Source organism: Cotesia glomerata, linkage group LG6, assembly GCF_020080835.1.
Source record: "Cotesia glomerata isolate CgM1 linkage group LG6, MPM_Cglom_v2.3, whole genome shotgun sequence".
Classification (NCBI taxonomy): domain Eukaryota; kingdom Metazoa; phylum Arthropoda; class Insecta; order Hymenoptera; family Braconidae; genus Cotesia; species Cotesia glomerata.
Genome location: NC_058163.1, coordinates 13,346,341 through 13,362,112, shown reverse-complemented (window position 1 = coordinate 13,362,112; position 15,772 = coordinate 13,346,341). Strand labels below are relative to the sequence as shown.

Below are 15,772 nucleotides of genomic sequence, written 5' to 3'. Positions count from 1 at the left end.
AAGTTAAGTTACTGGATAAGAAACCTTAATGGTTAACATGCTTGAAAAATGTAATGGAAAATGCGAGTATTTGATTGGATATTTCTTTTTATGATAATTATCTATAATTTTGTATTTCTTTCTATATAAATTTATTACTTTTGTACTTATTATCTCTTTGCATTGTATTATCGACAAAAATTTTGTAAAAATTATATATATTGTAAAATTGGTATTTTTGTACTGGTTCTATAAACAGGTGTCTTTACACCTCGATAGAATTCTTTATTAGATAAATAAATAAATAAAATGTACCTAATGTATATGAACATATCAAACAAGATATAGATAGATTTGATACCTCCGACTATCCTCCTGATAATATTTATAATATTCCATTAAAAAATAAAAAAGTATTAGGCCTCATGAAAGATGAGAAAAATGGCAAAATTATGACTGAGTTTGTTGGTTTAAGAGCTAAACTCTATGCTTATAAAGTTCCTGATTGTTCTAAGCCTGCGGATAGAATTAAAAAGAGAGCAAAAGATGTGAAAGGCTCAGTTGTACGGAAAATTAAGTTTGACGATTATAAAGAGTGTCTAATGAATCATATTAATATTAGACGAAATCAATATATTATCAAAAGTAGCAAGCATAAAGTGGAAACAATTAAACAAGAAAAATTAGCATTAAGTTGGGAGGATAATGAAAGAAAGTTAATCGATGATTCAACCGATACTTTACCACGGGGGTATAAAGAAACTCCTAATAAACGAGCTAGATATAATTAAGAATTTTATAAATGTGTAACGGGTGGTTTAATTCCCGCTCATTTGGCCCTTAGTAAAATTTAACAACAACAATATATTCAACAATTGACTCTAAGATTTACCAGGGCGCCACCAGGATTATTTTCTCGGTTCCTGGAACCGGATACCAGAGCTGATTCTATTAATCTACAGGGAGAGAGAGTGGAGGAAGGTTGTTCTGAAAATGAATAAATTTTTATTTAACAAATTAACCGGTTTTTATTCAACAACAAAATTAACAACTCGTGCGCTTGCACGTATACACACTCACTTACAACTAACTCACTTACAACTAAACTTATTACTACTCTCCTCAACTCCACGCTACCGCTTTGTCACCCCGCAAAGAGACTAATCGTATGCAAAGGCTCGTTAACTCGGCTCACGAAAGTAGTCGACCCAGTGACTAAACGTAGACCGATGTCCTTCCGCGAGCTTACAAAAAATTGCTTAATCCCACAGTACCCTCTTATGGAGCGACTATACTGTGGTTTCTACCTTACTACCGCTGTACCCCACTTGGCGTCTATACAACGGCTTCTAATTCGGCTCACGAAAGTAGTCGACCCAGTGACTAAACGTAGACCGATGTCCTCCCGCGAGCTTACAAAAAAATTTACTTAATCCCACAGTACCCTCTTATGGAGCGACTATACCGTGGTTTCTACCTTACTACCGCTGTACCCCACTTGGCGTCTATACAACGGCTTCTACGCCAGCGAAACACCTCGCAAAGAGACTAATCGTATGCGAAGGAACGCTGGTAGCACTCACCCACTCACAACCCACTCTTCTCCACACACACTGACTCTACTTTACTTTTGACTAATTAAAATTTTACAAAATTAACTCCAAAATTTACAACGTTAATTTTCACTAAAATTGTTCAGTCATTAGCTTACAATAAAACCATAAATTATTCATCACGAATTAACAAAATTTACTTCTTAAAATTCCGGCTTAAAACCGACGCTTCTTTTATTCCAAATTTAACACGAGCTTAACTCTGCGCATTAACTTAATTCTTTCGAAGAACATTCTTTATAAAATTAACTAAATTTTTACTCGGACGTAATCTCCACAATAAATGGTTTTATAACAATTTCTACCGGAACAATGATATTAACTTATTGACAATTTTCCAATACACGACTTCAATATATAAGACAACCCAAGTAGAAATTGGCAATAAAATTAGATAATTAATTAGTAATTTCTCGATATACAAATTATTTGCCGAAAGTTTATCTACGGGTACATCAGTCTTATCTGCTCCGAAATTTAGTAAATTAATTCTCAATAAATTAATAACACGTGGAATAATTGTTTTCTAGTAATTTGAGAATGACGATTGGATAATTAATAATTCGCCTCGGTGTAAAATAATTACAGAAAATTATCCACGACGTTCAATTACTAAATGCGTCGCAGTTTTCTCAATGATTCAATTTCCGGTAATTAAAATTGTTTCCAATAAATAATTAAGTAATTTTCAATAAATGATAAAAATATAAATCCATAAAAAAATGATTAATGTAAAAATAATTAATTACGTGGTAATTCAATTGCTAAAGATTATAAAATAGTCCACGTATTGATTTTATAAATTTACTGCGTCATCAAATTCTCAAGGAATTTGCGCGCTCAAAAATGGACGCCGTTGTTCGTTATTAACTTGACCTCGGATACTAATGCTTGACTGGTCGTGAGCTGCCGACTCGAATATTTCCCGATGTTCAGAAATTAATTAAATTTGATTAATCAAAAGATGAATTTAATTTAGCCAATCTTAAGATGTTAATAATTATTAACGAGCTGAATTAACAAATTAGATACTCATGACCTAAACCCAGGAGGTCTAGAACATTCCTCGGGTGTAAAATCCCCAGGAGGAATTGTTCACAAGCTAACAAATTGAATTGATTAAAATAATTTTACAAAATATTCTTAAACAAATTGAATTACCAAAATTTAATTAAAATGAGAAGTAGATCGGTAAATTGAGCCGGGTATAAACCCCTAGGCTCAATAGAGAGACAAAATTTTTAGAATACCTTTGTAGTCTTAATCTGAAGAAAACTCTCGACTTGACTTCCTTCCTGCTGTTGTGGTGGTGATGTCACTTGATCAAACACTTCACTACTTCTGCTCGCTCCACGTTGAGCGATCAGCCAAGTAACCTCTGCTTATCCCCTCCCTTAATGCTATTGGGGTCTAGTCGGGTCCCGAAGACCGAGACGCCAGTGCTGCGTCGAATCATTACCGCACGCAATCGATTTTATCGATCAAGGGCAAAGTGCCCTGTTACAAATGTGTATAAATCTATTCAATATTTATATTTAACGCTAATAAATGTAATTAGATTAAGGATTTTTTCAATAAAAGAACAAAACTTGAAATTATTTCTTTTGTTTAACAATTTATTTATCCGTTACATATCAGATTTATCCATTACATATGAGATTTATTCATTACATATCAGATTTATTAATCCAGCTGTTATGTGAATTGTCAAAACCTAACCACTTAACATAAGCCTTGTTCCCACGTTCCTTGATAATTTGCTCAACTAAATATATATCATCATATTTTACTTTGCTAAGTTCTTCGGTATGAAATCCTCCCTGAATCGGTTGATCCTGGTTGTCAACCCTTTTATGAGTTGTAGGATTTGTATTTTGCACAGTCTTGATAGTAAAAATTTCTGTTTTCCAGTTTGGTGTGTATCTCTTCTCAAATATATGTTTATATTTACTGATATGAACTTTATCCCCAACTTTAAATTTAGTTTTCAGCATGGGAGTTTTCTTTTTAAGAGGTTCATATATCATTTGCAGCAGTTGTTTTTCTTTATTAGCAGTTACATCGACTGGTTTCATTTTAATTGTTCGATGTTTGGTGTTATTATAAGTATTCACCAAATCAGGAAGCATGTCAACCCATTTATAAGTACCTCGACTGGTAAATTGCTGTCACATTTTATTTTTGAGTTTTCGATTGAATCGTTCACATATTGAAGCTTTTAAATTGCTGAATGTTAAGTACATGTTAATTTTGTATTGTTTCATAAGGTTTTTGAATTCTTTGTTATAAAACTCTTTCCCATTATCAACATGTAGATTTATTGGTTTGCGGCCTTTTTGAAGTACACTTTTTATTGCATTTTTAACATCATCAGCACTTTTACTTTTAATGAGGACTACCCATGCATACTTTGAAAAAATATCTATTATTATAAGTAAATATTTATACCCATTATTTAATTTAGAATATGGAATCATCTCAACCAAGTCAGCTTGCCATGTTTCATCAATCCCACGTATGCGAACATGACGACGGGGATAATTTCTTCGAGCTAATCGGTGAAGCTCTCTAGCAATAACTTCTTTTTTATCAACCATTTTTAGCAATTTCAGATATCTTTTTTGCGTTTTCTTTTATCCTTTCCTCATCACGCAACAATGACCTTACTACTGAACTAAGACGACTTTCCAATTTATTTATCTTATTTTCTTGATTGTGAAGAAAGTATTATAAGCGGAGAGGCGGAAGGGTGTGACGAGCGACGGCACCGCGGGCCTTATCGACGGAACGAGCAAGCTACCACTACCGCGACCGCGTCGACTGCCCGTGCTACAGCATTTATGTATTTAGTTTTAGTTTTGTTTATGAGGAATTATTTTGTTAATTATTAATTATTATTGGTTATTATTATTTTTATTTGTTATTAATTAATTATTAATAATCATTGGAAACGACGTTGAAAAGTAAAAAAAGGAATTTGTTAGTTCGCCATCGTCGTGATAGATGGCGTCGCTTGTTCGCTCACAGTGAAAATCGCCGAGCTAATATAAGCGAAACCGCGTCGTGATAATTTTTGTTCTTTCAAAGAATAAAAATTGACTTTATCTGAAATTAATAATTGATTAAAATATTTCGAATAAATCCGAAATATCCAATTAATAATTAATTTCTAAGTCCCAGCGACTATTTAGTATGGGAAAATAATTTTACGAAAATTATTTATTTCGTATAAAAATTATTTTCTAAGTGTCGTGGATGAATTAGTATGAAAATGTAATTAGAATGAAATTCAGTAATCTGTTGAATTGTATTGAATGAATTTAATATTTAATTTCGAAAATTTAAATAAAAACTTAGAAACTTTCGGGGATTTTCCGAAGTTCAACGGCGAGCGATAGGTGGCGATAATTCGCCAATAATTTTCGCTGTTAGTAATAATTTTCGGGTTGATAAAGCCCGAAAATTATCCGCCGTTGAGCAACCTTTCTCTGGGGTTAATTTCTCGTCTAGAGACTTCTGGCCGAGGAATTAGCAGAGGGTCCACTCTACCTGGTGCGGACTACCACAGGTAAGTGAAATTGATCTCCTACGAGAAAAGGCGACTCTCTACCTGGAGGCCTTCAGCCAAAAGGTAGCAACTACAGTCGATTAGGTGGGGCGAGGTGGATTTTATTCACTCTCCCCTTGGGAATCGCAAAGTAGGACCTGCGGGGCGGCAGGTTTATTTTGTAAATAACGGGAGTATGATATTACCGAAGTCAATAATGATATTAGTAAACGCCGTATATGTATGGGTTTTGTTTAATTAATCGCCGTTATTGTAAAATGTATAAATTTAATGTTTTGTTCATTATAATAAAGAGGTTCTGTTTTTTTTTTGATAATTATAATTAAATTTTTGAGTTTAGTTAATTTAGATTTACCCTCGTTAGAATCCTGGACTCCGGCGAGCTTAAATCGAGCCGGGGGTAAAAATACGTCAAAAAGTACCCGTTACATGATTATTAGTAATATTAAATAAATTTTTTATCTCAGGAATGTGGACAAGATAAGATCATAATAACAAATTACATTATTATTTCTGCAACGTTTCGGTCATTTATTTGACCTTCTTCAGGCATCTGAAAATTTCATGCAATTAACAATTTTTATAAGTGTCGTGTTGACTTTATTTCTGGAGTTTGTAATTAATTAATAAATTTACCAGTTTTATTAATTCTGTAAAGATTTATATGACTAAGGCAACTGAGCAATGTAAGATAGTGATTGTTAGAATTCGTATTATGGTAAATATTGTATTTGTAACAATTGTTATGTTATGTTGTTGGTTATTAATATGTGAAATTTTCAGATGCCTGAGAAAGGTCAAATAAATGACCGAAACGTCACAGAAATAATAATGTAATTTGTTATTATGATCCTATCTTGTCCACATTCCTGAGATAGAAAAATTTATTTATGATAACTATGGACGACAATATTAACTATAATTAGTAATACTATTCAATGTGTTCACTTTAGCTTCCGATTCGTGAATGATGTTATTTATTACGGTAATTGATTTAAAAGACTTATCATTCTCAGCTCCTATTGTAACACCAACCACATCAACATCTTTGAGACCCCCGGATTCAAGATCAGCAATACGTTTTTTATTTTGATGTATTATAGTTTTAAGCTTTGCTATCTCTCGATTGACAATTGAATGCATGCTAGATAATATAACATCATTTTTATCTATAGGTTCAGCAACATTACACATTCTTATTCCATCCAAATAAAAATGGCCATCACTAGTTAACTTAAAACCAACTCCTGGTGCGCCCGGGATACCTTTATTATACTGAATGTCATTTTTAGATGATGACGTACGTCCAAATATATCAATCATCATTTTTATGATCCACTTGACTTGATGGTTTACTTGTAAATTATGATATTATAAAGAAAACTTTAATAATAAATCTGAGCTTCACGCAATAATTGATATTATTTCGTTAGAGTGACTAGAATTACCGGCTGCTTGAGATGCCATAAGTAATCGTAATCTATCAACAAGCTCATTAGGATCATCCCAGTAAACATAATCAATATTTTTCCGTTTTCTTAAAGCAGTCATAAAGTTAGGTAACCCATGACCCTCTATTGATGACTGAGTTAGCTTGGATATATATTTGCTATATTTGATATACTTTTCAGTGTAAAGACTTCGGTCCAGCTCGTAATGTTTTCTATGTGTATTGGTTGAAATCACAAGGTCTTTATAAACATCCAAATCATTTGAATTTATTAATTTCTCTTTAGGTTCACTTTTGAATAATAACTCAATCAGTCCTGGAGTTAATGAAATAGTTTTGTTTTTTACAATCAAAGTATTATTTTCATGAAACTGCACTGGTGAATCACCCATAAAAAGCTGTTGGCCTCTTCGTCGAATCTCGAATCTAGTGTCTTGTCCTTTAGGATTTTTGTTTCTAGTCAACGCTGATACATATTGTCATACAGAATCTCGCTCATTTAAGAGTGTACTGGTTATTCCTGGAGACAATGGGTGCATAATAGTTTTATTTATTATGCTTGATTGATCTAAATCAGAATGTTCACCTGATATTTGAGGGGTATCACTGTAGAACGTTTGATATTCACTTATTTCAGGTTTCTTCAAAGAATAATTTTGTGTGCTCTCTTTCACCTCCTGTTTAATTTCATATTTTATAGCTTTAGAGTTTTCGACTAAAGCTTGTATTGGTGTTACGATTGGTTTAAATGCTTCATTTTCTGCTTGTTCAGAAGAATCCCTCCCAATTTTCAATATTTTACGTTTTTGTTTGATTGCATCACTAACTTTGGATATTTGATTCAGCATCACAGTCTGTTGGGGAATATTTTTATATGCCATGTTTTCACACTTAAAAGCACTATACAACTGTCCAATTTCATATATAACGATCTAATTTATACTTATGAAGCAGTCAAAACCTTTTCTATAACGGCCATTATTTACTTCACTATCTTTATCAACCACCACAAATCCATGCTTATTATCACTGTTTTTATCATTCCAACATGCTGAACACAAGCTTCTGAATTCATTATAAGGCATATCAGTATTCACATTATCATCGTAAATATGTTTTAAGTTCATTTATTCTTGACGAAAAAGTACTAAAAAGTTGGTATTATCCCTAATTAAATGTTTTGGAATTTTCGAATAGGTTTGCGATAGATAGAAACTATCGATATTTTTATGTCACCCCATACAAAAATAAGCTCTGATATGATCCTGTTTCTTGCAAGCTACATCATCGAATATCATGAGTGAGTTTGATTGAGCCTCATCAGGATTGATAACTGATTCATGATCACTGAATGGGTGATAACCTACCCCCTCCACAGGTTTTAATATAGATTCCAAAAACTTATACTTTGGTTGGTTTAAGGATTTAGCATAAACATAAATATTCTCGAATCTCAAACCATTAGGATGAGTGACTAGAGCTAAAAGAGCGTTAGTCTTTCCACAATTTGATGGCCCACAGATAATTGCTCGGACAGTATTTGGTAAGAGCGCTTATATTATTACGCTCCATGTCGCTTTGGAACTTTTTTCTCATTACCTCGTACAATCGCATCAAAATTTATAACAGTTAATTTAGCACTTTGTTTTTCAAACTTCATCTTGATTTCCTATAGATACTAATTAATGCTACCAAGGCGACATTCAAATCATAACTCATCAATTTGACTATAAATATCGCATATTTATACATTTTGAGTCAGTGATTGATTAATCATGGTGAAGATCAGAGGTACTGTTAAAGCTAAAATTAAGCGTGGTAGGGGTATTGTTAATGGTATTATGAATAAACTACCAATAGAATTACATGTACCAGGATATCAATATTGTGGGCCTGGCACAAAATTATCAAAGAGACTAGCTCGAGGAGATCCAGGAATAAACCCGCTAGATAAAACGTGTAAAGAACATGATATTGCTTATTTAAAAAGTAAGGGTAATATATAGGCGCGTCATGTAGCTGATAAGAAGCTGGCAGAACAGGCTGCACTACGTCTTCATGCAAAAGATGCTAGTATTGGTGAGAAAGCTGTCGCTTGGGGTGTTAACAAGACGATGCGAATTAAGAGAAGTCTGGGTATGGGCTCGCATATGAAAAATAAAAATTTAAAGAAAAAAATCAGAGGCCGTAACTTGAATAAGTCTGTATTAGTACGAAAAATTATTTGTTCAGCTAAAAAATCGATGTCTAAAAGTATTGAACCGATTAAATCAGCTTTACATGCAGCTCGAAAAGCTGTTAAGAATGATGGTGGTAAAAAAAATGTTAAATTACCACGGATATTACCAGTCCCATCAAAAATTGGTGGGATGCTACCATTTCTAATCGCAGCTTTTGCAGCACTTAGTGCTGTAGGTGGTTTAAGTGGAGGTGTGGCGTCAATCGTTCGTACTGTAAATGCAGCTAAATCAGCTAAACGAGAGCTGGAGGAAAGTAAACGTCATAATAAGACTATGAAAGCAATAGCTTTAGGTAAAGGGTTATACTTGACACTGTATAAACAAGGGATGGGATTGTATTTGAGACCTAGTCCAAAAAACTGATAACGCTACCACATCGAGCACTCTCAAATTATGATTTAATGAAATATGCAAAGGATTTAAAAAGCCCATATTTTCGAGGTGTTTTCATGAAAAATGATTTACCAAAGTCTAGACCATGGATGAATGAATCTGCAATCATAAATCTGGATGATAAAAATGGGAATGGGACACATTGGGTTGCCTATAAGAAAAATAATAATGATGTTAATTATTTCGATAGCTTTGGGAATCTTCAACCACCTAGTGATCTCATGAAATATCTTGATGTGAGTAGCGTTAAGTATAACCATCAAAAATACCAAGATTACAATACAGTTATATGTAGGCACTTATTCTTAAATTTTTGAGTGATCAACTATAAATTCACATGTTAAGTTTAATTAGCTATCAGTCATGGATGAGTCATTGTCGTTGATACTATCAGGAAATAACTCTGTATTGGAGGCTCAATATTTTCCATCAATTGAGTTATCACCTACAAAAACGTATATTTTGGGATTAGTGGAACTGTTAACATATAATTCAATACCTAATATTGATGATGCTAATAAAATTTATATTGGAAGTGGTCTTGAACGGGCTGATAAAGTAATAATGATACCAACTGGAAGCTACGAGTTGAAGAATGTCGAGGAATATATATTAAAACGTAAGCCAGAAAATATTGAATTCAGTTTAAAAGCGAACCATAATATATTGCGAAGTGAAATAAAATGTAATAAGACTATTAATTTTAAACCAAGAGATTCAATTGCATCATTATTAGGATTTAAAAATCGTGAACTGAAAGCAGATATTCTTCATCAATCTGATTCACCAATCAAGATTCTGAAAATTAATGTCGTGAGGATTGAATGTAATATTACAACTGGTGCATACATAAATAGTCAAAAAGTTCATACAATCCATGAGTTTTTTCCGAGTGTTGGACCAGGATGTAAGATCATTGAGGTTCCATCACACGTCATTTACCTCCCAATCGCCGTTAAGTCCATACATACTCTTCAACTAAATATTGTTGATCAGGATGGTGAATTAGTTAATTTCAGAGGTGAAACGATTACAATCAGACTCCATATTAAGTCTATAAGCAATGGGAATAGTATTTGATAAGAAGGTTGGTGGTAGCTATATAACCTCATCGCCTCGTCGGAAAGCAGACAGTCATCGCTCAACATCACAAGTGTTGACAGCTCAAAGCGCACGGTTCCTCAAAAGCCTTGGATTAAAATTACGTAAAAAATCGGCAAAATAAAGAAGATCGATTTGTGCTGCGTTGTATTACCATGGCGGAAATCTTAGGTATTTAAAAACCAATAATTTTCGATGAATCAGTTTCTCACTATGAAGTTCATTCTCATTTACCATATACATCATCATAATTAAATAACAGTGATGAAATGAGAATCAGTATTCAACATCAAGATCTGTGTATTCTACCAACCAAAAGTTCATTACACATCTGTGGGAGCTTTGTTAAAGAAGATAATACAGCTGTAACGGAATCTATGGAATCCGAACAAAAACAGTTTCACTGTAAAAAAGTCGCGCCAAGTCCACGTTCATAAGACTATTAGGAAAAAAAAATTTATTTTTTTCTTTACAAAAAGATACAAAATAAAAAAATAAAAAAATCCAAGTAACCGATATGATTGTTTATGATTTTCGGAAATTAAAAAAAATTTTATTGTAAATTTAAAAATAAAAAAAAAAATTTTAGAACGTATTTAGTGTGCGTGGTTGCAAAATATTTTACTTTTAATGAAATTCGTAAAATCTATTTACTAGGACTTAAAAAAAATTGAAATACACAATGACGCACACCAAGTACGTTCTAAAATTTTTTTTTTAATTTTTAAATTTACAATAAAATTTTTTTTAATTTCCGAAAATCATAAACAATCATATCGGTTACTTGGATTTTTTAATTTTTTTATTTTGTATTTTTTTGTAAAGAAAAAAAAAATTTTTTTTTCCTAATAGTCTTATGAACGTGGACTTAGCGCGACTTTTTTACAGTGAAACTGTTTTTGTTCGGATTTTAGTATTTTTTGTAATTATAATGAAAATTTACAATTGATAACAACTTAAATCTCGTGTTGACTGCATGTTTTACTGCGAACTATCCCCTTGAAGCTACAGTTTATGTAGATGTAATTCCAGTGCAACCTGGCGGCCATAGATGCAAGCTATGAATCACTTTTTATTACTGTAGTTGCGTGTCTATAGAAAAGATTACTACACATATTCATTTTATCTAGTCTGTGGCGCTAATGTTCCCCATCGAAAAAAATTCAGGATCGAAATTTCTGGGCTTACTATAGTTTGTGCTGATAAAATTTAATAATTTTAACAGGCGAGACCATCTTTTTCTCGCTTTGCTCTCACGGAGTTCAACGGAACTATCTCTGTCGCACTCCCAACAGCAGAGCAATTGCAGTTTCGATTGGTTTCACGAAACGAATGAAATTTTTGAAAAAAACGCTTTGTGGTGAAATAGTTTATTAAATTATCTCTTATCTCTAAAAACGTTTTTTCAAAATTTCCATTAGTTTCGCTAAGCTGATTGAAACTGCAATCACTGGTCTCGGCTGTTAAGTGAATTAAGTGTTATAATTGATTATAATTAATTAATATCAGTAAAATAAAGTATAAATTACTTTCATAATATATCATTTTGGAAAAAGGAGAACCATATAATTAAATAAAATTTTGCAACCTCGAAATACTGTTCTGCTTACAGTAAACACAGTCGGTAGTCTGGCGCTCCGTTTACAACGGGATTTTTGAATGGAACTTGGCGCCAGATTCTACCGAATCTGTGGATTAGTCAACATGGCTATTTGTCATATGTTTGAGGAGATACGCTATGAACTGAATGTTGTAGAGATTGATAGATGTAAAAATGTTGGTATTACAAGTCTTATGAAAAATTATATATCGCAGAGTCCAGGACGAGGAAATATTATAGAGAACGCGCGTTGGCTAACACAAGCAGCTAATAAATTAACCGATGCTGATGGTTATTTCGATATATCTATACCGCTAAGTTTCATATTTGGATTCGCTGAAGATTACAATCGCATTACTATTGATGCTAAACATGAATTGATACTTATAAGATCAAATGTTGATACAAATGCATACATTCATAAGCCTGCAAATGCTCAAGCTGTTGCTGATAGAGTAAAAATTGTGCTCAATAAAGTGGAGTGGAATATTTCATACATCACCATGTCTGATAAGCAGAAAATTCAAACATTAAACTTTATCTCTCGTGATCCAGCGATCCCATTGAGTTTCCAAACATGGCAATTATATGAGTACCCACTGCTACCAAAAACTACCAAGCATGTTTGGCCAATTAAGACTTCGACTCAGCTGGAAAAACAACGATACGTAATTTTAGGATTTCAAACCGCAAGAAAAAACCTTGCAACAAAAGATGCAAACAAATTCGATCATTGTAATATTAGAGATGTGAAGCTATTTCTTAATTCTCAGAGTTATCCTTATGGAAATTTAAATCTTAACACAAGTAGAAATCAGTATGCATTAATATATGATATGTTTACTAATTTTCAAGTTTCATACTATAATAAAGATCCAGAGCCTCTATTAACGAAAGCTCAATTTTTAACTGACGCACCACTCTACATTATAGATTGCTCATAGCAAAATGAATCAATCAAGTCGGGACCTGTTGATATACGAATTGACTTTGAATCGGAAAATCAGTTTCCTGATAGTACAGCTGCATACTGTCTAATTGTATTATTGAATATAATCCTATAAGTAGTAATGTAAGGAAAATAATATAAATTTGTATTGAAATGCAAATAAAATAAACAATCTAAAATTTAATAAACGTTTATTATTATTTAATTTATCCCATATTAAATAAGTATTTATTTATTATAATTATTATTATTTAACGCTAATTATGATAGATCAGTTATAGAAATTATTTTTTTCGTCTACACTCATAACAATTTTTCTTAATTGGGTAGAGCCAGATGCCACAAACATCTTGATCAGGTTTTTCTTCTTCAATTCGATAATGCTCCATGCAGTATTTATAATCCTCAATCAATTTATTCTTCTGTAGATGACTTGGTAGTTTATCCCAAATATCTTTGATTTGCTTCGGAGCCACTTTGAGGAGAAATTTCTCATCTAAGCATGTGATATCGATAGCATGTATTCTGGATAAGCTGTTGAGATTATAAAAAATTTCAATAGACTTTTCATATGAAGCTCCAGCATCCCAAAATTCTATGATCCATCGTTTAAATCGTTGAGCAGTTTCGTACGCGCAAGCGTAATTGAAATTTATTGAATGATTCTCACAGCGATTCTCACAGCGATAAATTTTATAAGACATAACAGCTTCAGAAGAATACAAACGCATATTTTCGATATTAATAATTAGAAGCGTGGTATCAGTCATCAGATCGAGCCAATTTACCTTCCATGCACCATGCACATAATAGTACGCGCATTATCTGTTAAGCTTTTTATAACATTTTTTCGCATATCATATGGTGTAGCACCAGTATCCCATTGTATTCCATGTTTGTAACCCTTATAATCGTTGGTTTCTGAAACCCACCCTTCATTAGGATTATCAAACGGTGGTTTAAAGATGTAATATCTGCACTCATATGCTCCTCTATTGATAATGTCACCAGAAATATTAATTGCACATAGTTCTTTGACTATAAACTCTTCACCATATATTTCAAACCCTGTGATATCCAAGATGATCTCCATCTTGTCTATTCCTCCGCTAATCGTTTTTTCGATAGCTCCAATTTTGAAATCTGTTTGATAATTTCCTGTTGAGTCATACGCTTCTTCAGTGCAGATAATTTTATAATATCCGTAATAACTTGAGCAAATTCACGAGCTTGATGAATAAAGATGCTTGCAGTTGAATAAATAATGAGCAATTCAAAAGGGTCTGAATGTTCTGAGTGGTTGTCAACATTCTGTAGTCTGGAGAGACTAAATCGTTAATAGAATCATATACACAACTGCGAGACTTAAGAATATCCTTTTCATGATTTCTCAAATGTTTGAGTAATTCGATAAGCTCATCAAGGGTGTCTATGGGTTGGAGTGTGCTGGGACAAACAGTCAAGTCTCTGAGAACATCCAACAAGTCGTGGTTTTCAATAAGAAATTCGATACCTAACACTTTAAAAAACTAATCTACAAACATAGTACCATCCGTTGAACTACTTCACTCGAGGAAAAAATTTTTAGAACTATAGATATGCAGTGAGTATTGTTGGGTCTTATAGTCCGAATCCCCACCAAAAATAGATGAAAATTGGAGGTATTTGTTACTAAAAATGAGTCACAAAGCTGATAAGCTAATCAACAATTTGATAAAATAATTAATTTTTCAAATAAATGATGATTAATTGTAAAAGTATGCTGATCAATATAATAGATAAAATAAATTATTGGAGAGAAATTCACTGACTCATAAAGATAAGAAAATTTATTAGATAACAATTATTCATAAGACAAGAAAATTTATTAGATAACAATTGTTCATGAGATATTAAGGTTATTGTAGCCATAACGTGCATCCACCCGATTGGCTAGTGCGCTTCCGGAGTCCTCGCCACCCATAAAGTAGATTTGTAAAAATTTATGTGGTTCGTTTGGCATTGACAGCAATGAGCCTATTTTATGATAAACTTGGCCTCTGATTTCAAATGTAGAATTGTATTGTTGACCATTTGCATTAGTATTTTGAACTATTTCTGTTGCTCCGAACGATGTCATTTGAAAGCATGAGTTGAATGTTCGAATGGACTTCAGGAACACGTTAGAATCTGGATCTGTGCCGATAAGCAAACCGTTCAATGGTTCCGGTGGTGTTTCAATTACAGGTAGTTGTACCTTCCCTGACGCGCAACACATCCCGGCTAGTTCATTTTTGAATTTCAAAGCATGACAATACGGGCATTATTGTCCATAGCACCAATTACTAACTTAATACAATTTATAATAAAAGTAATACTACTTTTGAATGAGCATAATATTCAATATCGGGCTCATACTGGAATGCTAGATGCAGAAATGATGTAGCTACAAATGCTCGATGTGCCTATTGGCGTTGTTGGTCATTCGCTCTGCGTCTATTGACAGTAAAACGGTGTGATTGTCGTTGTTCTAATCTTATGACTTCATTGCGTTCAGCTCGTGTATCGTCTGATTGTTCTCGACGCAATTGCGCCATTCTCACACGCGCTCCAGTATTTTCTTCCTGAACTTGTTCTTCGGTTCTTTGGGCTCTTCTATTTCGAATGCTTCTAGATTTATTTGTTTCACGGCTCAAATTGGCTCCTTTGCGTTTTGTTGGCATTGTTCACTGTACAATACAAAACGCACATGAATAGAACTGATTGAATTATTTAATTATTATATTAATCATTTATTTTATCTTTGATTACATTAAATATACATGTAAAAATTAGATAGTTTCACGAAAGCGAAAAATTTTATGTTTCTTAATTATATCGAAAATACATATTGTTAGAAA

At 32.8% G+C, this 15,772-nt stretch overlaps 1 protein-coding gene across 1 annotated transcript; it reads left to right on the top strand.

Moving 5' to 3' along the window:
- The first annotated feature begins 12,048 nt into the window (after positions 1-12,048).
- On the top strand, positions 12,049-12,888 carry LOC123267941. The gene has a single exon (XM_044732828.1). It carries the CDS (start codon positions 12,049-12,051, stop codon positions 12,886-12,888), a length of 840 nt encoding a protein of 279 aa, XP_044588763.1.
- Positions 12,889-15,772: the final 2,884 nt, after the last annotated feature.